Source organism: Macadamia integrifolia, unplaced genomic scaffold (genome assembly GCF_013358625.1).
Source record: "Macadamia integrifolia cultivar HAES 741 unplaced genomic scaffold, SCU_Mint_v3 scaffold535, whole genome shotgun sequence".
NCBI classification, from domain to species: Eukaryota; Viridiplantae; Streptophyta; class Magnoliopsida; order Proteales; family Proteaceae; genus Macadamia; species Macadamia integrifolia.
The window spans coordinates 1-27,559 of record NW_024870476.1 but is presented as its reverse complement, the minus strand read 5'-3'; the positions used below and the strand labels follow the sequence as shown (position 1 = coordinate 27,559).

General features: G+C 39.7%; 1 protein-coding gene and 1 pseudogene across 2 annotated transcripts; one reads left to right on the top strand and one right to left on the bottom strand.

Moving 5' to 3' along the window:
• The first annotated feature begins 1,637 nt into the window (after window positions 1-1,637).
• LOC122069111 (glucan endo-1,3-beta-glucosidase 13-like) lies at window positions 1,638-9,240 on the top strand. 2 transcript variants are annotated; one of them, XM_042633044.1, is made up of 4 exons: window positions 1,638-2,150; window positions 6,283-7,551; window positions 8,602-8,632; window positions 8,737-9,240. In XM_042633044.1, the coding sequence occupies exons 1-4, from the start codon at window positions 2,081-2,083 to the stop codon at window positions 8,855-8,857; spliced, it is 1,491 nt and encodes a 496-aa protein (XP_042488978.1). In that variant the 5' UTR covers window positions 1,638-2,080; the 3' UTR covers window positions 8,858-9,240. The 2 variants fall into 2 exon arrangements, with proteins under 2 accessions (XP_042488978.1, XP_042488977.1); XM_042633043.1 differs by having other exon boundaries at window positions 1,648-2,150; window positions 8,734-9,240.
• A 2,400-nt stretch (window positions 9,241-11,640) lies between these two features.
• LOC122069106 lies at window positions 11,641-14,901 on the bottom strand (annotated as a pseudogene).
• Between the last annotated feature and the right edge of the window lie 12,658 nt (window positions 14,902-27,559).

Here is a 27,559-nt window from a genome sequence, read left to right as displayed (position 1 = left end):
TAAAAAACAACCTAAGATTCAAAACACTTGCCCCTTTAGTTTTTCTTTAAGCTTATTTACATCTTCCCTTAATTGCTTCTTAATTGGCTAGTTTGTTTATGTAGCCTATTGTTAAAGCTAAAGGGATTATGTACTTCCTTCAATTTTGGAGATTCTTTAAGTCTCTCCATAAAATGGTTATTAAATACTAAAGTTGTTAGTACGTAATTTATCCTTTGAAGCTCCTTAAGGCAATTTCTCTTTTAAGTTTTTGAGACAGTTTATGTCTCTACACAGAAGCTTCTTGAAGAAGCAATTCTTCAGTTTTTGAGAGATTAAATTTGAGAGATCTTTAATCTCATATTTTTAAGTATCAATTTATTCACTTTGATTTTAAAGTTCTTTAATTTCTTTCTTTTACTCCTCATCCAAATTGTCTTATAAATAGGGGAAGCTTTAGCATTTGCAAAAACACGGATCAAGTCACTTGAAGCATTCAAGTGTTTGTTGTCAAGCTTTGATTTTCTTGAGGTTCATTGGATTTCACAAGTCCATTTCTTAGTGTTTTATTTTTTAGTTTGAGCACAACCCTATAGCATTCGAAGGGGTCCAGTAGTCGAATGCACAATTACTGGGGGAGCCACGGGCTGTTTTATCTTGGAGACCAATTTGCAATATTCCCGGTTGCACCATAGGGAGCATCTACGATCTTAAGGACAGTGTCAAATGACACGACTCAGTCCACCAGTTTTTCTAATAATCTTTGTTTTAGGTATCAGGAATATTTCATACAAGTGATAGATTGAAAGTTCTCTTATCAAGAAGGCGACACTGAGGTTTTCTCTCTCAATAATCTGACACAACTTTACCTACAGGATTGGCCGGATCAAAACGGTATTGGCCTTGAATGATCCTGATTCTTGGGTGATAGCGTTATCGATGGATTGGTATGGACAAAGGGTAAAATAGTCCAAAAACTGAATTTTTAATTGAAAGCAGGGGTATTTCTATCTGATCCTGGCTGATCTGGATCGACTCGAACTTGATTGATCCCATTCCCGATACCAAGTTCTCAAACCATGCTCGTAGAAACCTAACTTGTTGAAGCACAAAATTTCCGTCGAGTTGTAGTTTTCTCTCTTTCCCGATAACCTACAACAACTCTTATTTTTTCCTCTTTTGAGAAAATATCGACTTGAGATAATGGGTTTTGCAATCTAGGATAAAGGTTTTAGAGATGAGGGTAAATTTGTCTTTCTAATTACATATCTAATACTATGAGATATTAATAGGACGATAATTAGAATCTTGAAACCTAAGTGGAGGATGTTGTTATGTTTCAAACTACAGAGAAAGTGAATGATATTTAAATAACGTGCAGGGAGCGTGTAAAGAGGGAGATGGACATGGAAACAGACCAGGCAGAGTTGCGCCGTTGAAGCCCCCGGTTTGTGATGGGAAGAACTGGGATGAGCGGACCACTTTGGGAAAACTGTATTGGATTCTACAAAATTTACTTTTTGGGACTATATAAATTACTGGGATGAGTGGACCACTATGGGATTCTATAAAATATAATATATTCTTCATTTCAGATAATGCCTTGCACGGTTGTCGTGTGAGCCGCGTCAGCGTGTAGTGCAAGTACTGATGTCTGAACAGTGAAGACTGACTCTTTTGGGTTTTGATTCTGAAGTCTGAACAACACACACCCAAGTCTCGGACAGTGCACAACAAACCTGCTCGAGCTCAGGTGAGCTGTAGATTCGAGGCGCACAGTCTCAACCCTATTTCATAACTCACTCTTCAAGTCCGCTTACAAGTTCCAAATTCCAATTCCATCCCACCGCACGAACCTCGCTATTCTGGCCAAAAAGCTCGAGCCTTTCTGTCCGTTACATCTGCCATCTCTCTCTCTCTCTCTCTCTCTCTCTCTCTCTCTCTCTCTCTCTCAGTTTCAAATTGGTCTGGGAGAAAGAACCGAAGCAAGCAAATAAAACGTTACTGTCAGAACCCATGAAAGAAGGCTAAACGAAAGGGTGTAGAGAAAGTGAAGGACTGAAGGCGTGTGTGGAGGAGAGGACTGGGGGGCGGGGGAGCAATGGCGTGGATTCCTGGCTTTGTCTCCGCGGTTCGTCTCTTGTTACTGCTTATTCTCCATTTCTTTGCAGGTTAGTGTTGCATTTATGGTCTTCTCTTTCTCTTTCTCTTTCTGTGCATTTCCTTCCTATCTTTCTCATTCTCTCATTCTTTCATTCATCCACCAACACAACCCAAAAAGGAAAACCCAGAAAATTTCCTTGCTTTAGTGGCTTTTCATTTTCAGTGGCTAATTTGAAACGGGTTTATCTTCGGTATCCCATTGCACAACGATTCCTCATGCGCCATTTCGAAAGTGGAAAGAATTTCTTCTTAAGTGGAACAGATTATTATCCTTGTCAGAGCTTCTTAATCTAATAGCATGTTTTTATTTCTCGTCTCTAACTTGTCTGCTCCTGATTGTGTTAGTGTTTCTGAAAACTACATTTCTACTGTTCTCTCTGATTTAGGTTTACCCTTCATCTTCTCTCTCTAGAGTTTCTCTCCATCTCTTAATGCCTCACTATTGTAGTTGAAGGATGGATTTCTAGTCTTGACCGCATTATGAAAGAGTAGGAACTCAAATATTATTAGTCTCCTTGTTCTTTGATTATTCCTTTATTTTTGTTACTTATAATCAAACTTAATCAGGTGAGTGTTTGTGGCACTGTGATCTTTGGATGCTGAACAGAGTCTGTTTTTGCATTATTTAGAGCTATTGTGCATAATGCTAAGTTGGACTCTGCTAGGGGTGCCTCTGCAATTAACTACTTTAGGGGCTTTTATGCATTGTTTTTGTGTGGACTTGTTTATGTTAGTAATGAAGTCACTAGATTAATTGGTTGGAAACTTGGAGTGAGACATCTTCATGGGAAGGCAGTTTTCTTTTCATGTAATGATAATTATGAATAATTGTTCCTGAAATATTATACATGGTATCCTTGTTGATATGCTTAAACTTGTTGCATCTTGACTGTCCAGAAGCCATTCCATGCTGAATGTTGTGCCGTATGACTTGATTGTTTCTGAGATGGTGTCTAAAGTCAAGTTTTCAGAATAAGCCTATTTGGTTAGGTTATGTATCTTGGTCATGATATATTTAGCATGTCTGGTTTGTATCCTGGTCTGTTTATCTATCAACCATAAAGGAAACAACACAAAAACAAGTAGTAATATGAATACTATGTAACAATTGAGATCTCTAAAGAGATATTCTTTACTCTCAGACATCATAGAGTATATGTATTCTCTGAAACAATTAGTTCAATCTGGGTGATGGTTAAGGACATAATTTTTCTTTCAAAATGATCATGATGTATCAAATTGTTTCACATGTCTCAATTGTCCAAGACTCGGAGGAATAAATGAGAGGTCATATAAGCCACAAGTAGCCAAGGAGTATAGATAACAACAGCAATATGTGACCACAATTCCATGACTTCATCTTATCACTATATGTTTCCACCTTATGGCTCGCTTTGTTTCGATTGAAATGCTTGCAAGTGAAATAAAGTAAGGGAAATATCATCCCTCATGTTTGATGAAACAATCCCTTTAAAAAAAAAATTATGTTTATTTTTCCACTTCCAGCCATTGTACATCGAAACGAATGGAACCCCCCAATAAAGTCCTACATCCTTATACTTTCCAGTTTGCAATAAAGAAAGATCTGTGCTGCAATATATTGGACAAAGGGACTGTAAATCGATACCCTAGTTTGCTGGCTTTCCTGCTAAAAGAAAAATTAGTTACTTAAGAAATCATAACCAACTTTGTATGTTAACCTTTTACACAATTCGATCTAGGAAAAATTCAGTTTTGATAAGACTCAGCATGTGATCTTATTCATGAAAAAAAAAAAAAAAAAATTGTGTTAATTGCAACATATATTTTACCATTTCCTAGTTCTATTTGATGGTCAAATTGAAGATTGACCTGCATTTTATGATGATTAGAGAGAAGCTATGCTTTGAAGAGAGAGAAGCATCGCCAAAGATAACCTTGGATACATAAGCTTAGTTTTTAGTCCTGGCCTTCTTTTTTTTTTCTTTCTTTCTTTTTGGGTGAGGAGGTGGGTTGTGAAAAAGTAATAAAACATAAATCAGAGAACCTTGACAATCCAATTTCTTTATGGCGTGGAAAAACTTGATCATTGTAGCATGAATTGCAAATTTCAGCGCCTGTTGTGAGGCATATATAGCTGAAACTTGATAACCAAGGTCAGAGCTTCCAATAGAACTTCATCTCAATACGTGAGTTTTTATAAATGTGCAAGTTGCGTATTTTGCATGAAATGAATGCATCATTGCATGCTAATTAATGCAAAGTGCTCCATTGAGTTTAATAATTAAATGAATCTCACAACTAAGACAGATCAAATGTACTAGGCGCTTTTATCCTTCTCCTCACCATTCTGCTTCTTCTTATTTTCTTTTACTCCCCATGAGGAGCTAATGCAAATGAATTAATTTTTAATAAAAAATGGAGTTAATATTTGGGTCCACCAATCATATATATTCACAAATATGAGAAGAAACTTGAAGCTAAAGGTCATGTGATCGAAACCACCGAATATAAGTAGTTTTGGTGCTTTGAATAATTGGATTGCTTGAGACTGCTGTGCATGATGAGAGGAGGATCAGGGCTGTGACTGTATTCAAGACTTCAATTGTCATTTGATGTTTGGATTAAAGTCTTGCAAGATCCTTGCATAACTCATGTGGCCAGACAACTTATTTTCTGTAGTGTTCTCATGTTAATGGTGACTTTTCACTTTCATTTGCTTTTTTTTGGAGTGGTAGAAAGGGATAAGCTTGCAGCCCCTTGTTAGGGATAATCCCACATCGTCTAAGTCTGGGCCTTGGATGACTTTACATGTCAGTTAGGCCTCTCCACATAATAGCTTAAGCTTTTGGATTAGATAACCCAACATGGTATTAAGGCAACCATGAACAATACTATGATAATATATCTGCCTATATGGTTGAGCTATGAGGGACCACACGCATCACATGTATAACCACCCATGGGGAGACACACGTGAGGTGTGGAGTGTTAAGCAATAATCCCACATCGACTCGCTGGACTTCATATACAAGTTGGGCCTCTTCAGTTAATAGCTTGAGTTTTTGGGTGGATAACTTAACTACCAAAACCTCAAATATGCACCATTTCTTTTGGCCTTATCATTACTGTCTCAAAGTCATCCAAATCAAATCAATCTGCTGGTGGGCTGAGCCTGGTTGACTTGTGTTTTGTGAGTGGCATGCTTGCTACTGTCAAGTCCATCATATAATCCACTTTTGCAATTTGCAGAATGTTCTCCAATGCATGCTACCAAAACTCTGAAAGTAGGAAATCTTTTGCTGCAATATCCATATGGAAATCTGTTAACCGTGTTTCATTTTGTTTCTTCATAGTTTGGTAGACCACATATGAGAATATAGCCCAATTGATTCCCATGTTTGATTGTCCATAGAATGCACAGAAAGTTCTTTAGTCAGAAGAAATAAAAATCAGGACACAGCTTTGCGGGGAAATCTAGGTTAGAAAGTAATTGACTGTGTAATAAAAACTATTTTGAATTGTTAGTCTATGGATGGTGCCATTGCAATGGAAAAATGGCAAACAATTGTAGTAGACTAAATTCTTGCATGCTTTGAAGGGTTCTGACACTTTGACCCCTAAGAAGATCAATTTTCATCCATCTTTGGTCTAAAAGCTTCAACACCTGGCAGAAGGAAAAGGGAATCCTATGTTGACTGGTTAGGATTCAGTCAATGCACTGTGGTTGTAATACATTTTTCCTTATAAATGTGGGTGACTGGGCTATCTATTTGATGCAGGATCAAAGCATAGAAGTTCACTTGTTTAACATGCTTGTACTAGCTCCTAGACTTTCATGTTTGAGCTTAAACTTTTTAGTCTGTTTATGTTTATGTAATATTTTTCTAATTTCTCGTTTTTGTTGTTTGGATGCTAGAACTGTTAAAAAGTCAAATCAATTTATGATCTATTGATTTTTTTTTCGTTGTTGGAAATTTATGATGTATTGTTTCTACATTAGAAATTGATCTTTCAAATCCGCTAGTCCCAACCCCCCCCCGCCCCAACCCACCCTGTAAAAATATAGAAAGAAGTGAAATCTTTCCTGTTTCCTAAGGGCTTTATGTTTCTTCACTGTTAAAACCAACTGTTTCCTAACCTAGTTGGTTTCTGTGACAGTGCTATGCAGGGGAAGCACAATTGGAGTCTGCTATGGGAGAAATGCTGATGACCTTCCCACCCCTGATAAAGTAGCCCAACTTGTTCGACTGCACAATATCAAATATTCAAGGATCTATGATTCCAATATTCAGGTTCTCAAGGCCTTTGCCAATACTGGAGTAGAGCTCATGATTGGAGTACCAAATTCTGACCTACTGCCATTCTCCCAGTTTCAATCCAATGTGGATACTTGGTTGAAGAACAGCATCCTGCCTTACTACCCTGCCACAAAGATTACATACATAACCGTTGGAGCTGAAGTCACAGAAAGCTCTACCAATGTATCTGCCCTTGTTGTACCTGCCATGTACAACGTCCTTGCAGCTCTGAGAAAAACTGGTCTGCATAAGAAGATCAAAGTGTCCAGTACTCATTCACTTGGGGTCTTATCTCGTTCGTTCCCTCCATCAGCTGGGGCTTTTAATAGCAGCCATGCTTCCTTCTTGAAACCCATGTTGGACTTTCTTGCAGAGAACAGGTCCCCATTCATGGTTGATATTTATCCTTACTATGCTTATAGGGACTCCCCAAATGTTTCTCTGGACTATGCTCTGTTTGAGTCTTCATCAGAAGTTATTGATCCAAACACTGGGTTGATTTATACAAACATGTTAGATGCCCAGATAGATGCCATCTATTTCTCACTAATGGCTCTAAATTTCAGAACAATAAAAGTCATGATTACTGAGACAGGGTGGCCTTCAAAAGGATCAACCAAGGAGAAAGCTGCAACTCCTGATAATGCCCAGAAATATAACAATAATCTTATCCGCCATGTTATCAATAATACAGGAACTCCAGCAAAGCCAGGAGAGGTTCTTGATGTCTATATATTTTCATTGTTTAACGAGAATAGGAAACCCGGGTTGGAATCTGAGAGAAACTGGGGTTTGTTTTACCCTGACCAGACAAGCGTCTACAGCCTGGATTTTACTGGAAGAGGGGTTGTGGACATGACTACACAGGCAAACATTACAAGTTCTAATGGGACCTGGTGCATTGCATCATCTACTGCTTCAGAACTAGACTTGCAGAGTGCTCTAGATTGGGCTTGTGGTCCTGGGAATGTTGATTGTTCGGCTATCCAGCCTAGCCAGCCTTGTTACCAGCCTGATACATTACTCTCCCATGCATCATATGCCTTCAACAGTTATTACCAGCAAAATGGAGCTACTGACATAGCTTGCAGCTTTGGGGGTACAGGGGTGAAAACTAATAAGAACCCAGGTAAGACCACTGCATCTCAAACTCTTCTCTTGTTACACTTGTCCAAACCTAGCTAATTAATATAACAGCTAACAGGGAAAAGGGGGAAATATTTATCAATTAAATGGGGGCTTTCATTGAGATCTATGATTGGTGTATTTCTCTAGACAGCTATTTTGGCATGTTAAGACTTGAGGATGCATAAATTTGTTTGGATAATATTTTAGCCTTTATGGTGCATGTAAGGAAAAGACCAATCACTTGGGTGCTAATTAAATAAACTTCAACCTAGTAGCATAGTTTATTAGTTTTTATTTTTTTTATTTTTTTATTTTTTACCTTTTGGTTCAACCATTTGTATGATTTGTACTAAAACTAGACAAGTCAATCTGTTGTATGATCTGGTAGCTTCTATTGTTCCTATAATTGTTATCTAACTGAAAAAGCAAAACTGTAATACTATTTTCAGGTATGTTTTCTGGTTAAATATATTCTACATTATCCGTGTAGTTGTCAAACCTGGCGCAGAATGAAGCTCAATAATGTGATTTTGAACCATTTTTTCTAGTTGCTTGGTTCTCCCTTGGACTTCTTTTGATGCTGTTCACTGTTCTTACTCTTAAGAGGATTATGACATGGTAAATAAGTTCATTAGAAACTAAGTTATTGGGATGAGTGCGCGACCACGAGGAAGAAACCAAGCAAACAATCACACACAACATGAGGAATATAACGTGGTTCGGCACAAATGCCTACATCCACCTGAGAGAACCAGAGATTTTTTACTAAGCCTGACAATAATTTATTTACACCACTCTCCACCTCACAAAGTGATCTCCTTTGCTTGTAAAATGTCATGTTCACATATTAAGTCTATCTCTACATTGATGCCAAGGTGGAGAGGTTCTATGGGTGCCTCATGTGTGCTCATCTTTTCAAACATTACTCTAATTGTTTATTGATAGAAACATTTTTCTGTAATTTATTCTAGTTGACTGCGTAAAAGGACTCCACTCCAATTGCAATCCCTGCCTGGTGGAAGATTAACTCAATTTATATGTTTGTGTGCAGGCTATGATAACTGCGTGTACATGACTTCCGGGTATGTAACGTGATAAACTCTTTGATAGTGCTTCCAAGTCACAAGCAATTCTACCTGTCTTATTCTTCAAATTGTAAAAATGCCATTTTTTTTCATGCCAGTAGCAATTCCAGTGCTGCAAGTAATGCGACAGCGACATCCACTTCAACTTCATCTTCAGTTGAGCACAGAATTTCTGCATGGTTACCTGGTTGCATGCTTATGATTATACTTCTGTTTCGATGATTCCTGGAGTCGTCTGAAGAGGCAGGTCTTAGGAACTTGCCGAGGTTTTGCAGATCTTACACCAATCTTCAGTGGGAAGATGTATTTGTTGAACTACAATCTTGTCTCTTTTATTTGTGGATCGCCTTTCCCCGAAGTTTTGTAGTAGAAGGAACTAGCATCTCATGGCATGCATGATTTGCCCATTCTTGTGGGATGGTATCTTTGTAGATCTGTAGGAGAATGCACAGATAATTGAACCAAGAGAAGTGAAGATGGTGTACATTGTTCATTTGTTCTTTCATTATTCATAATTTGTAGTTAATTTTGTTAATAACTTGGAAACACGGCTGGATAATCGGTGTTCTTGGATTGAATAGATCAGATCAGGAGCTTTTGATGCATTGTACCTCACAGCTTTTGATGCAGGGTTTTTCGTGTCATTCGCTATTGAATTTGTTGCTGAGACTCCACAGAAATGCTTTCTATCAGCTTTCTACTTGCCAGTTGAACTTGCCTAGTCTTCTTTGCCCATAAAAATTTGATTTTCAATTTTTAAAATCAAGTTTTAAATTCATGTGACATCAGCATTGGGTCGATCCATCAACGCAAAAGTAGCATTTTATTTGTTGAAAAATGCATCCAAAGTTATGGAAAATCATAAGATGTACCATAACAAATACTTCTATCAAGCTATTTTTTCTCGAGGAAATGAACACTCCTTGGTTGTGCGATGAGGGAGCACCCATGGGCCTAGTTAACAATTCAGCCGAATAATTCGTGAATTATTCGGCCGAATCGAATTTTTCCGAATTAAATCAAAAATTCAGACCGATTCCGAATTAAAAATAAAATTCGATAAAAAACGCGTTTTTTACTAATTTGAATTTAAAACGCAAATAATTCGGGCCGAACCGAATTTAACCGAATTATTCGGTACACTTAAACAGTATTTAAAAACAAAACGTCATATATGAAACCCATGGTACCCACCACCGAAATATATATATATTTTTTTTCATCTTCTTCTCCCACAAATTTCCGCCTCCTTCTTCCCATCTTTTTTCTCCATCTAATTTTTCTGTAACAATCGTACGAATCTACTCTTTGTTTCATTTCTTCCCATAACTTCATCAGTTCATCCTAAGATAGGGGAAATATCAAGCCTTGATGGATAATTTGAGGTTCCGGGGGACCAGGACAGATTCATATTGCTGTATCAATCAATCTTCTTTTATATTGTTGCTTTAATTTTGAAAAATTAGTGCGTCTTAATGCAATATGGGTCTTGCGAACCCAAGCAAAATGATAGTGAAAATTTTTTGTGGTCAATTTATTTATTTGTTTTATTGTAGTTGTAATCTTGCTTTCACTCTTTTGGGGCCTAATCTATTTCATGAGTAGAAATTGGATTACAATAACCATTGCTTCCATCGCTCAATGATAATTTTTTCATAGTTTTTTACTTTATTGTATAAAGTAATTTTCTCTTTCTAAGTATACAAATCAAGTTAATAACTTGATAAATAAAAAATATACAATAAACTATAAAAATAATATCCGAATTTTTTGCCCGACTTTTATTTTTTTAATCGAATAATTCTCGAATCCGAATCCGACTCCGATTTTTATTTTGTCCGCTTTTTTGACCGAATCCTTAAATTAATCAATCAAATTATTCCGAATAATTCTCCGCCCGAATAATTCCCGAATCCGAATTTGCTAACTATGCCCATGGGCATCAAGGGGGAGTGGGGTTTTGGGGTTTTACAGAGATTGTTGTGTCATTTTGCAACCTCATGTCTAGTGCAAAGGCTGCCTGACCAGGGAGTATTCTTTTCCCCTTTTTCTTGAGATATTTTACTTTACGACGTTATACATCATTGGATGTGCGAATGATGAAAGTTGTGTACCATAGTAGCTAGATATGGATAAGGGGGCATTGGTAATTTGTGTTAAAAGGTTGTAACTGCACTTAAAAGCCAAGTACTATACCATTGAGTTAAAATTTATTAAGAAACATGTAGATCTACACCTCGGGAATTAGTAATCACTGCGATTAGTATCTTCCCTAGAAGGGAAAGAACTATTATAATCCCATAATATCTTTTATAGAAGGGATGGAATTAGTATCTTCCCTAGAAGGGAAAGAACTATTATAATCCCATAATATCTTTTATAGAAGGGATGGAATTAGTATCCTCCCTTGAAGGGAAAGAACTAATATAATCTCGTAATGTACTATCATTTCCGTAATGTACTATCATTTCATTCAAATATTCACATTCGATCATGAAAGATTGTTTAATTCCCTCGATAGATAGAATTTGGATATATAATATTTATGGTATCTTTCTACTTATTATAGAGGATACATTTGATGAGAAATTGTTTTCAATAGACATTTTAATGTTTTCGATCCTTAAAAAGGACAAATCTAGGCTTCCTCAAACAATGTAATGTGTAGATATCTTAAAGTTCACCAAACGAGATCATCAGATGATACAACCCTTAATGAACAAATGACAACACATTAAAACGGCGTAGTTGGCATTAATTATGCATCTAGACTTCCTCAAACAATGTGATATGTCACATGACTCATAAAGTTAGTACTTAATCCTTACTGTTACTATTATTATGGAAATTTTTATAAATCATGGTTGGTACTTGCCACAAGAGTTTGAAGCTTTTTTAATTGGGAAAATTACTTGATAATCCATTTTTGGGTTTCACTTTACAAAATTAGCCAAGTTGTGTTTCACTTAACAAAATTATACAAAATAATGTTTAGGTTTACAAAACTATCCAAAATAGTGGTTCTCCTTCATTTTCCTACATGTTTTGACATTTTTACCCCTGATTCTTTCTACCAGCCTTGAATCACTAACCCCACCCTCCTCATCAACGTACCATTGCCGACACCACCGCCACATTTCCAAGCACCTTACGATCTCCTCACCCTTAACAATCCCTTCTCCACCGTCTTTGTCATCACTTACCTTCACCCTCACTCCCATCCTCCAAAAATCTTGGATCAGCTTCGTATTGGTAGGTTGATTTGACCACTGTGGAAATGCCACCATTGGTACTTCCGCAACCAGATCCTCCAAAGTTGAATTCCACCCGCAGTGAGTTACAAAGCAACCCACCGAAGGGTGAGAAAGAACCTCCACCTATGAACACCATGGCACTATCAATCCCACTTCATTCAGTTCTTCCAACCTATCTATTATCTTTCTTTCCTCTTTGTCTTCTTTTCCACCTCGGATGACCCAAAGGAATGGCCGGCAACTTTCTAATAACCCATTAGAAATGGCTTCCATTTGTGGCTTCGATAGAACGGCAAGGCTTCCAAAGGATACATAAACAACTGAAGCCTCCGTTCTTGAGTTGAGCCACTCAATGTAGTCTTTGGAGCCGCCATAAAACAAATCTGCTCAGAAAGATTTTTCGGAGGGATCATTACCATCTAAGTAAGCTGATGGAAGCAAAGGTCCGATCCCAATCAAATTAAGCTTACCAATGGCTCCTAGAGCTTGGGGTTCGAAGGCATCGAACGTGTTCACCAGAACCCATGGCTTGGCCTCTTGTTCTATCAAAACATTATTTAGGGTTTCTTAGTTGTGTTTATTCCATTGATGAAAGATGGTTTAAATATACAAGAGTTACCATTCACATGTGATATGGATTTTGTTATACAAGGAAGTCTAGGATAAGAATCCTAGTATACAAGGTAATGAGGAGGATATGAATCCATGTGTATAAGGTAATGAGGAGGATATAAATCTGAGTGTATAAGGTAAAAGAGATCCATAGGATTTTCGATAGGAATCCTACATGGATTGATACACCCTCTCAAGATGATAATTCGACGGGTCGAATTTTCAGCTTGTTGCGAAGAAATTGAAATCGTTTGGAGGGAAGACCCTTGGTGAAGATGTAAGCGATTTGATCAACCGTGGAGATGAATTGAACCTGGAGATCCGTCTTTGCCACCTTGTCACGAACAAAGTGGAAATCAATTTCCACATATTTGGTACGGCCATGAAACACCAAGTTTGCAGAAAGGTAGGTGGCGCCAATATTGTCACACCATAGGATAGGACGGCGTTGTAGTGGGACCCCCAGTTCACGAAATAGAGACTGAAGCCAAGTGATTTTAGCCGTGGTGTCAGCCAGGGCCTTGTACTCAGCCTTAGTGGAAGAACAAGCCACGATGCACTGTTTGCGGGAGCTCTAGGATAGAAGATTGGTGCCCAAGAGCACTGCATAGCCTCCTGTAGATTTGCGATCAAAAGAGTCACCAGCCCAGTCAGCATCAGAAAATTCCTAGAGTTGAAGAGGAGAAGAGCGATCAATAAGTAGACCATGAGAGCAAGTGTGCTTGAGATAGCGTAGAATGCGCTTGACCAGGGACCAATGCGACGTAGTGGGGGAATACATATATTGATAGGCACGATTGATAGTAAAGGAGACATCAGGCCTTGTGATGGTAATATACTGAAGTGCACCCACAATAGACCTATAGTGAGTGGCGTTGGAAAAGAGAGCACCCCCTGCGTCTAATGATCCATCGGAGGTAGTGACTGGGGTGAGAATAGGCTTGCAGTTTGTCATACCCGGACGCTAAAGAAGGTCTGTAATATAGCATTGCTAGAATAGGAGAAGGCCTTTGCTATGGGGGTAGCCTCAACGCCCAAGAAAAAATATAACGGACCAAAGTCCTTAATGAAAAATTCAGCAGAGAGTTGTCCAAGAAGAACATTAACATGTGTGGAGGTATCGCTAGTGATCAAAATGTCATCCACATAGACCAAGACATAGGTCACAACCTGCCCTAGAGAGTAGATGAATAAAGAGGGATCTGTCTGTGAAGCATGGAAACCTGAATGAAGAAGGAACTGAGATAGGCGATGGAACTAGGCACGAGGGGCCTGCTTGAGGCCATATAGAGAGCATTGAAGCTTGCAGATGTGATTAAGGAGAGAGGCATCCTAAAAGCCAGGAGGCTGGCTCATGTACACTTCCTCAGTCAGAAAGCCATGGAGGAAGGCATTGTGCACATCAAGCTGACGGATAGACCACCCTCGAGTAATAGCCAAAGAGAGCACATTTTGTACGGTGGTAGGTTTTACAACAGGGTTGAATGTCTCTGTGTAATCAATGCCTTGTTGTTGGGGCTACCATGGAAAGGGAGGGTGCCTACGCTCGGTGGAGCTTTTGTGGCTCTGATACCATATCAAAACATTATTTAGGGTTTCTTAGTTGTATTTATTCCATTAATGAAAGATGATTTAGATATACAAGAATCTTTGACTTGCTTGTCACATGTGATTTGGATTTTGTTATATAAGGAAGTCTAAGATAAAAATCCTAGTATAAAGGTAATGAGGAGATATGAATCCATGTGTATAAGGTAAGAAATCCTAGTATAAAGGTAATGAGGAGATATGAATCCATGTGTATAAGGTAAGAGATCTTAGTATACAAGGTAATGAGGAGGATATGAATCCAAGTGTATAATCCACAGGATTTTCGATAGGAATCCTACGTGGCCTGATATGTTCTAACGCCTCAAACTGTTCTTGAAACGCTTTAAGAGCTTGCTGTGATCGTTTGATCCGACGAAGAATGAGGGAACATCTCTGGTCACGAGTAGGGTTAAATCTCCAGGAAGTTGTATGTGATCATAAGGAGGAGGAGGAGTAGTACTCATGAAAACTTTATAGCCATGGAAGTAGTAGTGATAGAGGTCAAGCACTATTGTGGGATGAATCCAGAGAAGGGCAGCGGGGATGCCAAGATTACTTGCAAGATGGGTTGCCCAAGGAAGGGCGAGACTGCAGACGATGCAGGTGATGGGGTAACCTTGGTTGGCAGCGAGGTCTGCAAGAAACTTAGAACCATGGCGCCTGACCTCAGACAAGAAAATGGAAGGGCTGGCGTCGGTGGGTTTGTTGTGATACCCTACTTTCTAAACCCGGTTTAGTTACCTGATTGGTCCGGTTTGGTCTTACAGAACCTGAATTCGAGTGAGCCAAGGCGAATACCTTATGGAACATGATGGCAAGGATGACTCTGAACTCGGGTTGGCCAAATGAGTTGGACTTGGTGCCTAGTGAAGTCCATGTGCCCAAGCCATGCACTTGCACGTATCACCGGGACATATGAGCGTAATAAAGGTATGTGGTCATATTTTATGTTAAGTACATGTGTTAATCGATTACCAATAGTGGAATACGTGTTGGGGCCGAGCCCCATCAAAAATCCCAATGATTTGACTAAGTTATGGCTAACTAATGGGTGGTAATAGATGGATTGGACCCACCAGTGTGACCTACCACTCTGATCTTTAGATATTTTGACCCAATTATAAATAGCTTTTATTACTTTCTTCACCCTCATTTACTGTTTTACACGGTGGGTGAGAAAAATAAAGAAGAGAGAGAAAAGAAGGAGAGAGAAGGGAAGAAGGAAGAAATAGGGAGGAAGATGGTTGTCGTGGGTCACCGAGGTTGAATCTTTCAATTTCGACGCCGGATTAGTGATCCCCACCTTGAGATCTACGTTTTGAGGTGAGTAAAGACGGTATTCCTTAAACCCTCCTGAAGCCCAAAATAAAGCCCTGTGATTTTGGTAGAAATCCTTTAGATCTTATTAACCTCTCTTGGGAATGTAAATCTAAGGCCTAATGAAGGGCCTACATGTTGTTTATGAAGGATTTTAAGGAAAAACTTGCAAGATTTGTGATGCATTTGTTGATCTCTTTAGCTAAAGAGAAGATTTGAAGGTTTTGAAGTGTTCTTAAGCAAAGAGGTAAAACCCAACTTAAACTTTGAATCGATCATAGATCTATATTGGAATCATGATATGTGACCTTAGATTTATGAAAAACGAGGTCGAATCGACCCCTTTTGGTTTCCCCAAGGTGGATGAAGAAAGGAAGAGAACATTAAAAGATCCCGATTCCGAGTGGTGGGTGTCTGAAAATGGTCGGACCCATCAATCCAGAGCTTACTTGTCCTAGTTGAGCTATTGGCTCGATCGGCGCACAAGACTGACAGGCTCCTGGCCCACCACTTCTGGCCCATTGGTTCATACAAAGCTGCTAGCTCGATCGACGAGCAAGACCGGTGGGCCCTTGGCCCACCTCTTCTGACCCGTCGGTTTAGGCAGAGCCTCTGGGTAGAGCAAGGACTAGTAGGTGCTTTGCCCATTGGTTGACCTACCAATCGACTTCTCGGGTTTCAATTGGGCCCAAATTTATCAGGTAACCTTCTCTAGTAGTTTTAAAAACATTGGGATCATCATACCTCAATGGTTATGAACCTAAAGTGGAGTCATACTAAACTTGACCTCTTATATGATAGGTTGTACTAGAAATGCGCGTCATCGCACGTCGGATCTTCCTCGTATCAAGAGTGATCTTTGTACACAACTAGGTAAGTGGGGAGAAGACATTGACTTTATTTTTGAGTGTTTTTCACCATTGCATTTTCGTTGTAGACTAGCCATATCATCATTTCATTATTGTGTGTAGACTAGTCATCCACGTGTGCCATTGCATGCATTGATGTGTACATTATGAAATTCATTTAGGACTTGACATGCTATTATCTTTAATTGTTAAATGCTTATTCTTACTTTGAGATATGAGATGAATGACTTTAAAATATCGAATATATTGCATTGCTAGACTAGATGCCATAGTCGGCTTGGACACAAATGCATTGGTAGCCCATGGAATAGGACGTGGTGGTACTGTGCAGTTGTACTATCTCACATAGGAGCATGTGGTTAGGAATGATATATCCCTGTACTGCAATCCTTCCCAGCAGGGATTTAGATGTTGGGTATATCACTGGGAGGAAGCCCAAGGTTGTGTACCAACGGTGGCAGTTAGAAGTACGTCCGGTTGATCATTAGGATTATCGATAACTTTGGTGATATAACAAGAGGGTCAATCCTATTTCTTTCAATTTAATATAGGGTAAGACCCATTTTACTTTAATGTCACTGAGAAACAGTATTTCAATTTAATATAGGGTAAGACCCATTTTACTTTAATGTCACTGAGAAACAGTAATTTATTTTAATGTCATTGAGAAACAGTAATTTACTTTAATGTCACTAAGGAACAGTAATTTACTTTTTTGGTACCCATGGCTGGCCTTCTTGGTACCCATGGCTGGCCTTCTCCGGTAACCCTATGGGATTATCTCGGAATGGCGTTCGCGGCTCGTACTTGGAGCATACGCCCACTGTGGTTATGAGTAGCACATAATCTATGACTTAGAATTGTTGTCTAGGTGGACTAAGATAATAAAATGAACTGCGTGCATATAGGTTCGTTTGTATTACGTATGCTTGCTGGGTCTTTCTTTTCCCTTGCTGGGCTAGTGAGCTCATCTCACGTGTGTTCCACTTTTTAGATGATTTTACAGCTTATCCACTGTGGAGTTTTCAGTGGAGGATTAGTGGGTCCCTAAAGATCTTAGGAAGGGGGCCGAATGCCCGTGCGATAGCTGTGTTGCGGGTCAGCAACATTGATACCATACTAGGATTATTTTTTATTACTTTGAAATGTTATCCATTTTTTGCTCTAGATGTTTAAATTGTATTTTTTGTATATATATCAAGCCTATGGGCCACATATAAATGTATTATATAATACAATTTGGGTATCAAGAGTATTGGGGTATTTACAGGTAAATACATATAAGACTTCTGCTGAAATACATAATTTACTTGACTTAGTATGCGTGTATGTTGTGATGTGGTTACTGTATCAGATAATCCTTGCAGGTTTTGGGTTAATAGGAGTTAACTAGGTCACCGGTCTGGTTCTGTGTGAACGGGGTGTGACAGCGGTGGTATTAGAGCGTGATACTCTACCCACTCATAGCATACAAGTTAGATCCCATAGAGTCTTATAATAGGACCCTGGGATTGGGTAAACATAAAAGCTTTAAAGAATTAAAACTTGTAATGAGATCAAATGTCTAAATCTTTACATTTCATTTCATACTTGAGTGTAGGACTCAAAAAGACTAATTGGTCAATTCCATTAACCATTAAGTCAAAATGTAATAAAAAAATTTGGCAGCATAATGGTGTTATATTGAATTTCTAAAATTTTACAAAAGCCACCTGATAAATCACATACAGAAAGATAATTATAAAGGGGGTAACACACACTGTCACCGCCAACCCACAACAGAATAAATCAAAATAAGTAAAACCATCCAGAAGTAATAAATATCCACATAAATATCCAAGTTCCCAAAATCATAGAAATGTATCAGAATATACAACCCCCAAGATATCAGAATAAATACCATCCGATAGAAAAATATAGGAAAGAAGGAAAGTAGAGGAGAATCCGTCGATTCATCAATCGTTGTTGGGCACGGTGGATGAACTTCCTCGCTTGGGCCATGATTTGTAATGGAATTGGTAGTAATAAAAATCTAGTTTGTCATTTATCAGGACCGTCTCTCTTTGCACTCGACAAAAATCAAGAGTGATGCCCTTGGAAACTTTATACAAGTCCTCTGTTAGAGTCTGAAAATTCGTCTCCAGCCTCCCCAACCTATGTTGTATCGCCAGTTCCTGGGCAACGCTCTCCTCCACGTGCTCAGAAATCTTGTCATGCCCTTCCTTTAGGGCACTAATGCTGTCCAACAACCTCTAAAAATCAAAAGCCCCACCTGAAGGTGGTGGAGCTATAGAGTGTGGATCAGTAGTGTGGGACTCTAAAGGTTCCTCCTCGAGGATATCCTCCTTATCAATCTCCTCCTCATCTGGATGAGGGAAATAATCATCATCCTTCTCACTGATGTACTCTCCCTCCATGCTCTCTAGCCCTTGCTCTTCCGCCTCCTGTGGTGCCTCCATTGGCATTGGTAACCCCATCCTCCACAACTTTACCTTAGTGAACTTATCTCCTGAGTACTTCCCCTCCTCACTCAATAAGTTCACTTGGAAGTACTCAAATACCTTAGTGAGCAATCTTCCGTAAGGGAAACAAGAGTCATTAGGATGATCCATGTGGTATTCCATCATCTTCATCATGACATAAGGAAGGCAAAGATGGGGTGCATCCTCTTCCAAGGCCACAAAGATGCTGTAAGCAATATAAGTTGTCATAAAGCTCACCTGATTCTTCTGACCCGCTCTGGGGAGCAGGTTAAACTGGGCCAGTTGTGCAAACACTCGGGCGTCTACATTATAAGCTATCTCAAATAACGGACGCTCCTTGTGGCCACAAATAGTCCTAAACATGTGCTCTTGCTTCTCAAAACTCAAGTCTGGACCCACCGCCTTGATCCTCGGGGGATTATAAAAATGGGCACCCTCAGGTGAGATGCCTAAAATGACTGACAACAAATCCACAGTCAAAATGATATTTACTTCCTTCACCAGACTAGTAAGAGAGTACTCCCCATTCTCATAGGACACCTCCAGGTTGTAATAAAAATATCGAACAAGATCCTTGTAGCAAAGACCGTCGAGATGAAACATGGGATCCCAACCCAGGGAAGTGAATTTCTCCAACATCTGGTAATCTGCAAAATCCTCAGTCACCATCGTCTTCTCCAACATAACCTACTTTTTGGTGAAGATGGACTAGGCCACAGCCGTCTCAAGGCTGTGGAATAAACTCTCATAAAAGTTTATCGGATTGATGGGGGGTTGCTTGCGAGTCAAGCCCATGATGAAGAAGAACCCAGAACTGCATTTCTCCCTCTAGATGGAGTAGTTTTCCTCCTTTTGGAGGAGGAGGCAGCCTCTTTTCCCTTTCTAGAAGACATTCTAAAAACACAAGGGAGATGTGTAAGTGAAATGAACAGGGGGTATGAAAAGAAGGTGATAATCAATATTTAAAATAAAAAAATGGGGGGTGAGATGAACCCTATGACAAATGACATGGATTAAAGAACCCCGAAATGCATGGATAAATATCAAAATGCAATGATATTAAAGGAATGAACTTGGAAAGAAATAAAATAATATGTAATGAGGAAGCATATGAGTGTGAGAACCTACTTAATGCCCAATTACAATTGAATGGGAGATGATAATCAGAATGATGGTAATGGTTTCAATTAAATTGAAGAAACAGGATGGAATACTCCGAGTATGATAACTTAGAGAAAATGGAGTTTGTACATGGGTAAAGTTGAGACAATCATAAGGAAAAGTGTAAGTACCCTACCAAGGAGTTATTCAACTACTTTGCAAGTCATTGATAGAGGATGGACATAGTGGCATTGTCATTCATAAGAAAAAAACGAAGAAATGAAGAAAAACCCCAAATTCCAAAGATTTTAACCATAAAGGGGCAAAGTTGTATCAGAAGGAAGAAAACCCATGCACATATGAATGGAAATGACTTCTCTACTAATGTGTGTATGCATTGAGAGTGAAAAATAGCATGGGTACCATCAATTTGTAATAAAGAAGAAACCCCTAAAACAAAGAAATTAGGGCAAAGAATTTGAGATTTCTATCTATAAATCGGTCAATTAAGGCCAACAAACCATGAGAAGCATAAATAAATCATCACATTGTCAAGAAAACAAATATTCCATAGAGGAAATGAAGTATATGATGAGATTATGAGTTTCTATAATGAAAGAATACCAAAAAACAACATTCTCAAAGAGAAAATGGAGGAATTGGAACTTACTTGAGTACTTGAGATGATGAAGAAGAGATGAACGCCGATTTGTAAGTGAGATCGCGAGTTAAAGCGCTGGAACGGACCCACCCTCAAATCATCCTAACCTGAGAGTTAGAAAGGAAGAAAGAAGAAAGTGGGAAAAAAGGGTTTTAAAAACCCCTTTTTAAGTCACTCGGTCGTGACTGGTGGCCGTCGACCGACGGGCCCCAGCCTGACCTTGCCAATCGGTCTTCCCCGTCGGTTTAGGTATCAAGGCCCAAAATGGCCTAAGTTTAAAATTTTTCCTATTCTGTGTCCAGTGGGCCCCAATTAAACACCATTAGAGGTGTTTTGCCGCCTAGTTAAGCATTGTTGTGAGACCGAACTATGTATTGAATAAATAATTGCGGCTGCGTTGGATTTTGTGGTGTGGTATATCAATGTAACCTGTGATATAAAATGCATTTGATTGTAAATATATATACAAATGTCGTGGCACTCAATCAATGCTTACATTTTAGAATAATTCAGGTACAGAACACCATGGTACGTACTAGATCCAGTGGTCATGCCCGTGGTACCTCTCATGGTCGACCACCCATTTTTTGTGGCCCTCGACCCATGGGGAAATCCTCTCATCCACCACCATAAATGGATCATGATTCGAAGGAAGTTCAGGGTAACCCACCCGTGAATGAAATTCTGGGTCCCCCACATGTCATCACTCCTAGTGATGTGGTGACCCTTATACAATAATCGCAAGGGGCCTTTCAGCAGCAATTGCTTCAGTAGCAACAAACTTTCATACCTTCTATGCAACAATACTTGAACCCTACTCTAACGGGCCAACCTCCTAGAGGGGTTACTCCACAGGACCCTCTCGTGGGGTCAGGTATTGGAGTGCAATCTGGAGGAACACCGTCTAGGGTTATTCCTCAAGATCAGCAAGGAGGTACCCCTCCTGTTCCACCATATAGTACTCCACCATTTATGATTCCTTTACCCTATCCCTACTATCTGGCTTATCCACCTTATCATCCGCCATCTACCACTATGGCAAAGGTGGTGGAGTCTTTAAGAAGTATATGCGACCCATCTTTACTAAGGTGAGTAACAACCCACTAGAGCCGGATCAATGGATCCAAGAGTTGGAGAAAGCATTTGATATTGTAGAGTACACAGAGGCACAAAAGCTTATATGTGCTGGGTTGCAACTTAAAAATGAAGCTGATTCTTGGTGGAACGCTTCCAACCCTATATTGATGGCAACCCACCCAGAGCCTACTTGGGAACAATTCAAGGAATTGTTCTTATCAAATTACTATCCAAAGAGCTTCAGAGACCACAAGGAGACAGAGTTTATGGCACTAACTTAAGGAAGTAAAACAGTTCTAGAGTATCAGCAACAGTTTGAAAGCTTATTTTATTCTGCTCGTCGCCATATTAAGTCAGTTGAGGAAAAAGCCCAAAAATTTTTGAAGGGGCTAAAGACATCTATTGGTACAGTGCTGGAGGTTCTAGATTTAACTAATTATGCACAAATTGTGCAAAAAGCCAAGACAATGGAAGATAAACAAAGGGGAGAGCCACCCCTTACACCGGGACTGTGGAAGAGGGTGAACCCATATGCTGATTCGGGTAGCCCGAGCAAGAGTTTTTGTAGGTCATACTCTTATGGTCCCAACTACAGACAACCCTACATGCCATTGAGTTATCCTTCCCGACCCGCTAGTGGACCAGGCACTACATCTTTCTGCCCCATCACTAGTGTGGTGCCAACGGCTCCAAGACCCCCTCATCCTCCAGCTGCACCAGGATCAGTACAGAGAACTCCCGCTCCAGTTTAGAAATTTTCAAGTCAATGTTATAATTGTCATTCGTACAGGCACTTCACTAAGGATTGCTGGTACCCAGCAGCGACACCGCCTATTCGACCCCCTATCCAGAGACCTGCATTGACTCAAGGAACCTAGCCTCAGGGAAGGATGTGTGCCCTAACAGTTGAGGAGGCTGAATCCAGTACTGAAGTAGTAGCAGGTACACTCTAATTAAAAGACTTTGTGATTAAAAATTTGAGTAACTTACTTATATGCAATGCAATGCTAGGTGTCTTATCTGTGTCAGGTATACCTGCATATGTCTTATTCGACTCTGGAGTTTCGCATTCATTTGTGTCTAAGACATTTGTTAGGAAGCTTGATGTGTCATCTAAGACTTTAGAATGCAAGTTAGTTGTTAGCACGCCCACGGGCACTGTGGAACAATTAAAAGAAGTGAGTGGGCCATGTTCAGTTGGGATTAATGGAAAGAAACTGGATGCCCAGCTTATCAAATTCAACATGCAGAATTTTTTATGTCATTCTGGGTATGGATTGGATATCGGATCATCGAGAAAATCTGACATGTGTCCAGAAACAAGTTAAAGTGTTGGATGATAAAGGAGGAGAGCTTGTATTTCAAGCTAAAAGGTCAAGGTGACCTAAAAAGACCATTATCTCTTCATTGCAAGTGGTGAATTTATTAGAAGATGGATGTCAGGGCTATTTTGCATCAGTAGTAGATGTGGATGCAAAGGTTACACCACTGGAGGAATTAGAGGTAGTCAAGGAATTCCCTGATATCTTTCCAGATGATCTAACCTAGCTACCGCCTGACAGAGAGTTGGAGTTTGCCATTGATATGATTCCTGGAGCTGCCCCAGTGTCTAAGGCTCCGTATAGAATGGCACTAGCCGAGTTGAAGGAACTACAGACGCAGTTGTAAGATTTTGTTGAAAAAGGGGTTTATATGCCCAAGTGTCTCACCTTGAGATGCACCAGTCTTATTTGTTAAGAAAAATGATAGTAGTTTGCGTATGTGCATCGATTACTAGGAACTGAACAAGTTAACCATTGGGAACCAGTATATGTTGCCACACATCGATGATCTATTTAACCAACTACAAGGTGCTAAGGTGTTTTCAAAGATTGATCTCAGATCGGGTTACTACCAGCTCACGATAAAGAGTAGTGATATACCAAAGATAGCTTTTAGAATCCGATATAATCATTATGAATTCTTAGTTCTGTCTTTTGGGCTAACCAATGCACCGGCTGCTTTTATGGATTTAATGAATAGGGTATTTCATGATGTCCTCGATAAGTGGATCATCGTTTTCATTGATGACATATTGATTTACTCGAAGTTATAAGAAGAACATGCAAAACACCTGAGAATGATACTGCAGAGACTAAGAGAGTAGCAATTATATGTCAAATTCAGCAAATGTGAATTTTGGCTCAAGCAAGTAGGATTCCTAAGACACGTGGTGTCTAAGGATAGGATCAAAGTAGACCCAGACAAAGTGAAAGCCATAGTAGAGTGGGAAAAACCCAAGAATGTAACAGAGATCAGAAGCTTCTTGGGCTTAGTAGGCTACTACCGACGCTTCATCGAAAATTTTTCTCCAATTTCAGTGCCAACGACCAAGTTGACCAGTAAAGGTGTAAAGTTTGAGTGGTTAGAAGAATGTGAAAACAACTTTCAAGAGTTGGAGAAGCGGTTAGTGTCAGCTCCTCTATTGACCATTCCAAATGGTATAGGTGGGATGATAGTCTATACTGATGCATCCAAGATAGGGTTGGGCTGTGTTTTCATGCAACACGGCAAGGTGGTAGCATATGCATCTAGGCAACTCAAGGAGTATGGAAGAATTACCCCACTTATGATTTAAAGCTGGCGCCAATCATCTTTGCCTTGAAGATCTGGCATCATTATCTATATGGGGAGAAGTGTGAAATATACAATGACCACAAGAGTCTTAAATACTTCTTCACCCAACGAGATTTAAATATGAGGCAAAGGAGATGGCTTGAGTGATGAAGGACTATGATTGTGACATTCAGTATCACCCAGGCAAAGCTAATGTGGTGGTTGACGCTCTAAATCAGAAGGCTAAGACAGTGTCACTTTCGTACTTAGTTGTCAGTCCACAATTGATACAAGAGGTGATATTGATGGATGAAATCCTTCTATATAAGGAAGCAACATTGAAGCTTGAGCATCAGTCAAATGATGTTAAGCAGTTGACTATACCCTCGTCAGCTTTACAGGTACATCCATCCATCAGACAAGAGGTGATAGCGAAACAATCTTTGGATCCTAAGCTGCAAAGGATCATGCCAAAAATTCAAAAGCAGGCAATGAATGACCCTGACTTCACAATAGCCAACGACGGGGCATTGCTATTTTGGGATAGGTTGTGTGTGCCTGATGACATAGAGATACAAGATAAGATTGTGAAGGAGGCACATAGTTCTGAATACTCCTTTCAACCCGAAAGTACGAAGATGTACAAAGACCTCAAACAAAGCTATTGGTGGCTAGCAATGAAGACCACTATTGCCTTATATGTAGCAAAATGTCTCGTCTGTCAAAAGGTCAAGGCAGAAAGGCATCGACCATATGTTACTCTATAGCCACTCCTAGTACTAGAGTGGAAATGGGACAGGATCACTATAGACTTTGTCATAGGACTACCCTGTACACCCAAGAGAATGGATGCAATTTGGGTAGTAGTCCACAGGCTTACCAAGACTACTCATTTTATCCCGATCAGGACCAATTACTCCATGGATAATTTAGCTCAACTTTATATGGATAACATAATTCGTTTACATGGAGTACCGGTAAGCATTGTGTTAGATAGAGATCCAAGATTCACATAAAGATTCTGGAAAAGTCTCCAACAAGCCTTAGGGACACAAGTGAATCTGAGTACTGCTTTTCATCCATAGACCGATGGAACGCCAAAGCGAACTATATAAATACTGGAAGATATGCTCCGGGTCTGTGTAATGAAAATGAATGGCATTTGGGAAGAATATATACCTCTTATGGAGTTTTCCTATATTAATAGCTATCAAAACACAATTGGAATGGCTCCGTATGAGGCATTGTATGGCAAAAAGTGTAGAACACCCCTATAATGGGATGAAGTAGGTGAGAGGCGGATGCTTGGATCAGAAATGATACAAATGACATGTGACAAGATTGACGTCATTGGGGAAAGGATTAAGGCATCACAATCATGCCAAAAGAGCTATACAGACAATAGTAGGAAAGATATTGAATTCCAAGCCGGGGAGATGGTATTCCTTAAAATCTCTTCTACCAAAGGGTTGTATAGATTCCACAGGAAGGGCAAGCTAAGTTTGAGGTATATTGGCCCATTTGAAATCTTAGCTCAAGGTGGCTCCGTAACATATATGTTGGCTCTTCCACCCTCTCTCATCAATGTTCACAACGTGTTCCATGTGTTTATGTTAAAGTGGTACATCCATGATCCATCACATGTATTGCCCGTAGAATCAGAATATTTAGAAGCTGATATGACAGAAAAATAAAGACTATTTGCAAACGCTCCATCGCTTTGGTGAAAATTCAATGGGCCAACCATTCACTTGAAGAAGCGTCTTGGGAGAAAGAGGATGACATCCAAGCCAAGTATCCTCATCTTTTCGGACAACAAGGTACCACAATTTTGAGGATGAAATTTTCAAAAAGGGGGGGTAAATGTGATACCTTACTTTCTAAACCTAATCTAATTACCCAGTTGGTCTGATTTGGTCTTGCAGGACCTGAACCCGAGCGAGCCGAGGCGAGTACCTTATGGAACATGATGGCAAGGGTGACTTTGAACTCGGGTTAGCCAGATGAGTTGGAATCGGTGCCTAGTGAAGTCCGTGTGCCCAAGCCGTGCACTTGCACGTTTCACCGAGACATGTACGTGTAATAAAGGTATATGGTCGTATTTTATGTTAAGTATGCGTGTTAATTGATTACCAATAGTGGTTTTGGCCGATTGGTGGTGGTCATAGATGGGTCAAACCCACTAGTGTGACCAACCACTCTGATCTTTAGATATTTTGACCCCACTATAAATAGCGTTTATTACTTTCTTCACCATTATTTATTGTCTTACACAGCGGGTGAGAAAAGTAAAGAAGAGAGAGAAAAGAATGAGAGAAAAGGAAAGAAGAAGGAAGAAATGGGAAAGAAGATGGTCGTCGTGAGTCACCGAGGTTGAATCTTTCGATTTCAATGCCAGATTAGTGATCCCCACCTTGAGATCTATGTTTTGAGGTGAGTAAAGACGGTATTCTTTTAACCCTCATGAAACCCTAGATGAAACCCTATGATTTGGGTAGAAATCCTTTAGATCTTGTTAACCTCTCTTTGGAACGTAAATCTAAGACCTAATAAAGGACCTACATGTTGTTTCTGAAGGATTTTGAGGAAAAACTTACAAGATTTGTGAAGCATTTGTTGATCTCTTGAGCTAAAGAGAAGATTTAAGAGTTTTGAAGTGTTCTTGAGCAAAGAGGTAAAACCCAAGCTTGGAACTTTGAATCGATCTTAGATCTATGTTGGAATCATGATAGGTAACCTTAGATTTGTCGAAAACGAGGTCGGAGGAGGTCGATGGAAAAGGATGGTAATATAGTGGGGATTTGGGTCATCTTCATATGGAAGGTGAGAGGAAAAAATGTGAAACCAGTGATGTCACACCCCGTTCACACTGAACCGGAGCGGTGACCGAGTTAACACCGGTTAACCCAAACCTGCCAGGATCATCAGATACTGTATTCCACCACAGCATACGCACACTAACATAAGTTCATCAGATCAGCGGAAGACTAAGTTTTACCTGTGAATAAATCCCATATACTTGATACCCGAATTGTGATACAATAATTATATACATTTGGGCCCGAAGGCATGATATATACACAAAAGAATAAAATTCAAATATCAAGTATATACAGGAAATCATCAAAAACCATCAGAGTACACAGCTCGGCTCGGTTTCAAGGCTGGAGCTCAGCTCGGCATCAGGGGTTGTGCCCAGCTCGGCATCATGTAGAAGAGCTCAGCTCGGCCTCGGAAGTGGAGCTCAGCACGGCCTCCAAGGTGGAGCTCAGCTCGGCCTCAGAACTGCTGTCCTGCAGCACAGCTCTCGCACAAGCAGTCAGCGCCGTGCTCTAACTCCTCAGGGGTCCACCAGTCCTCTTCAG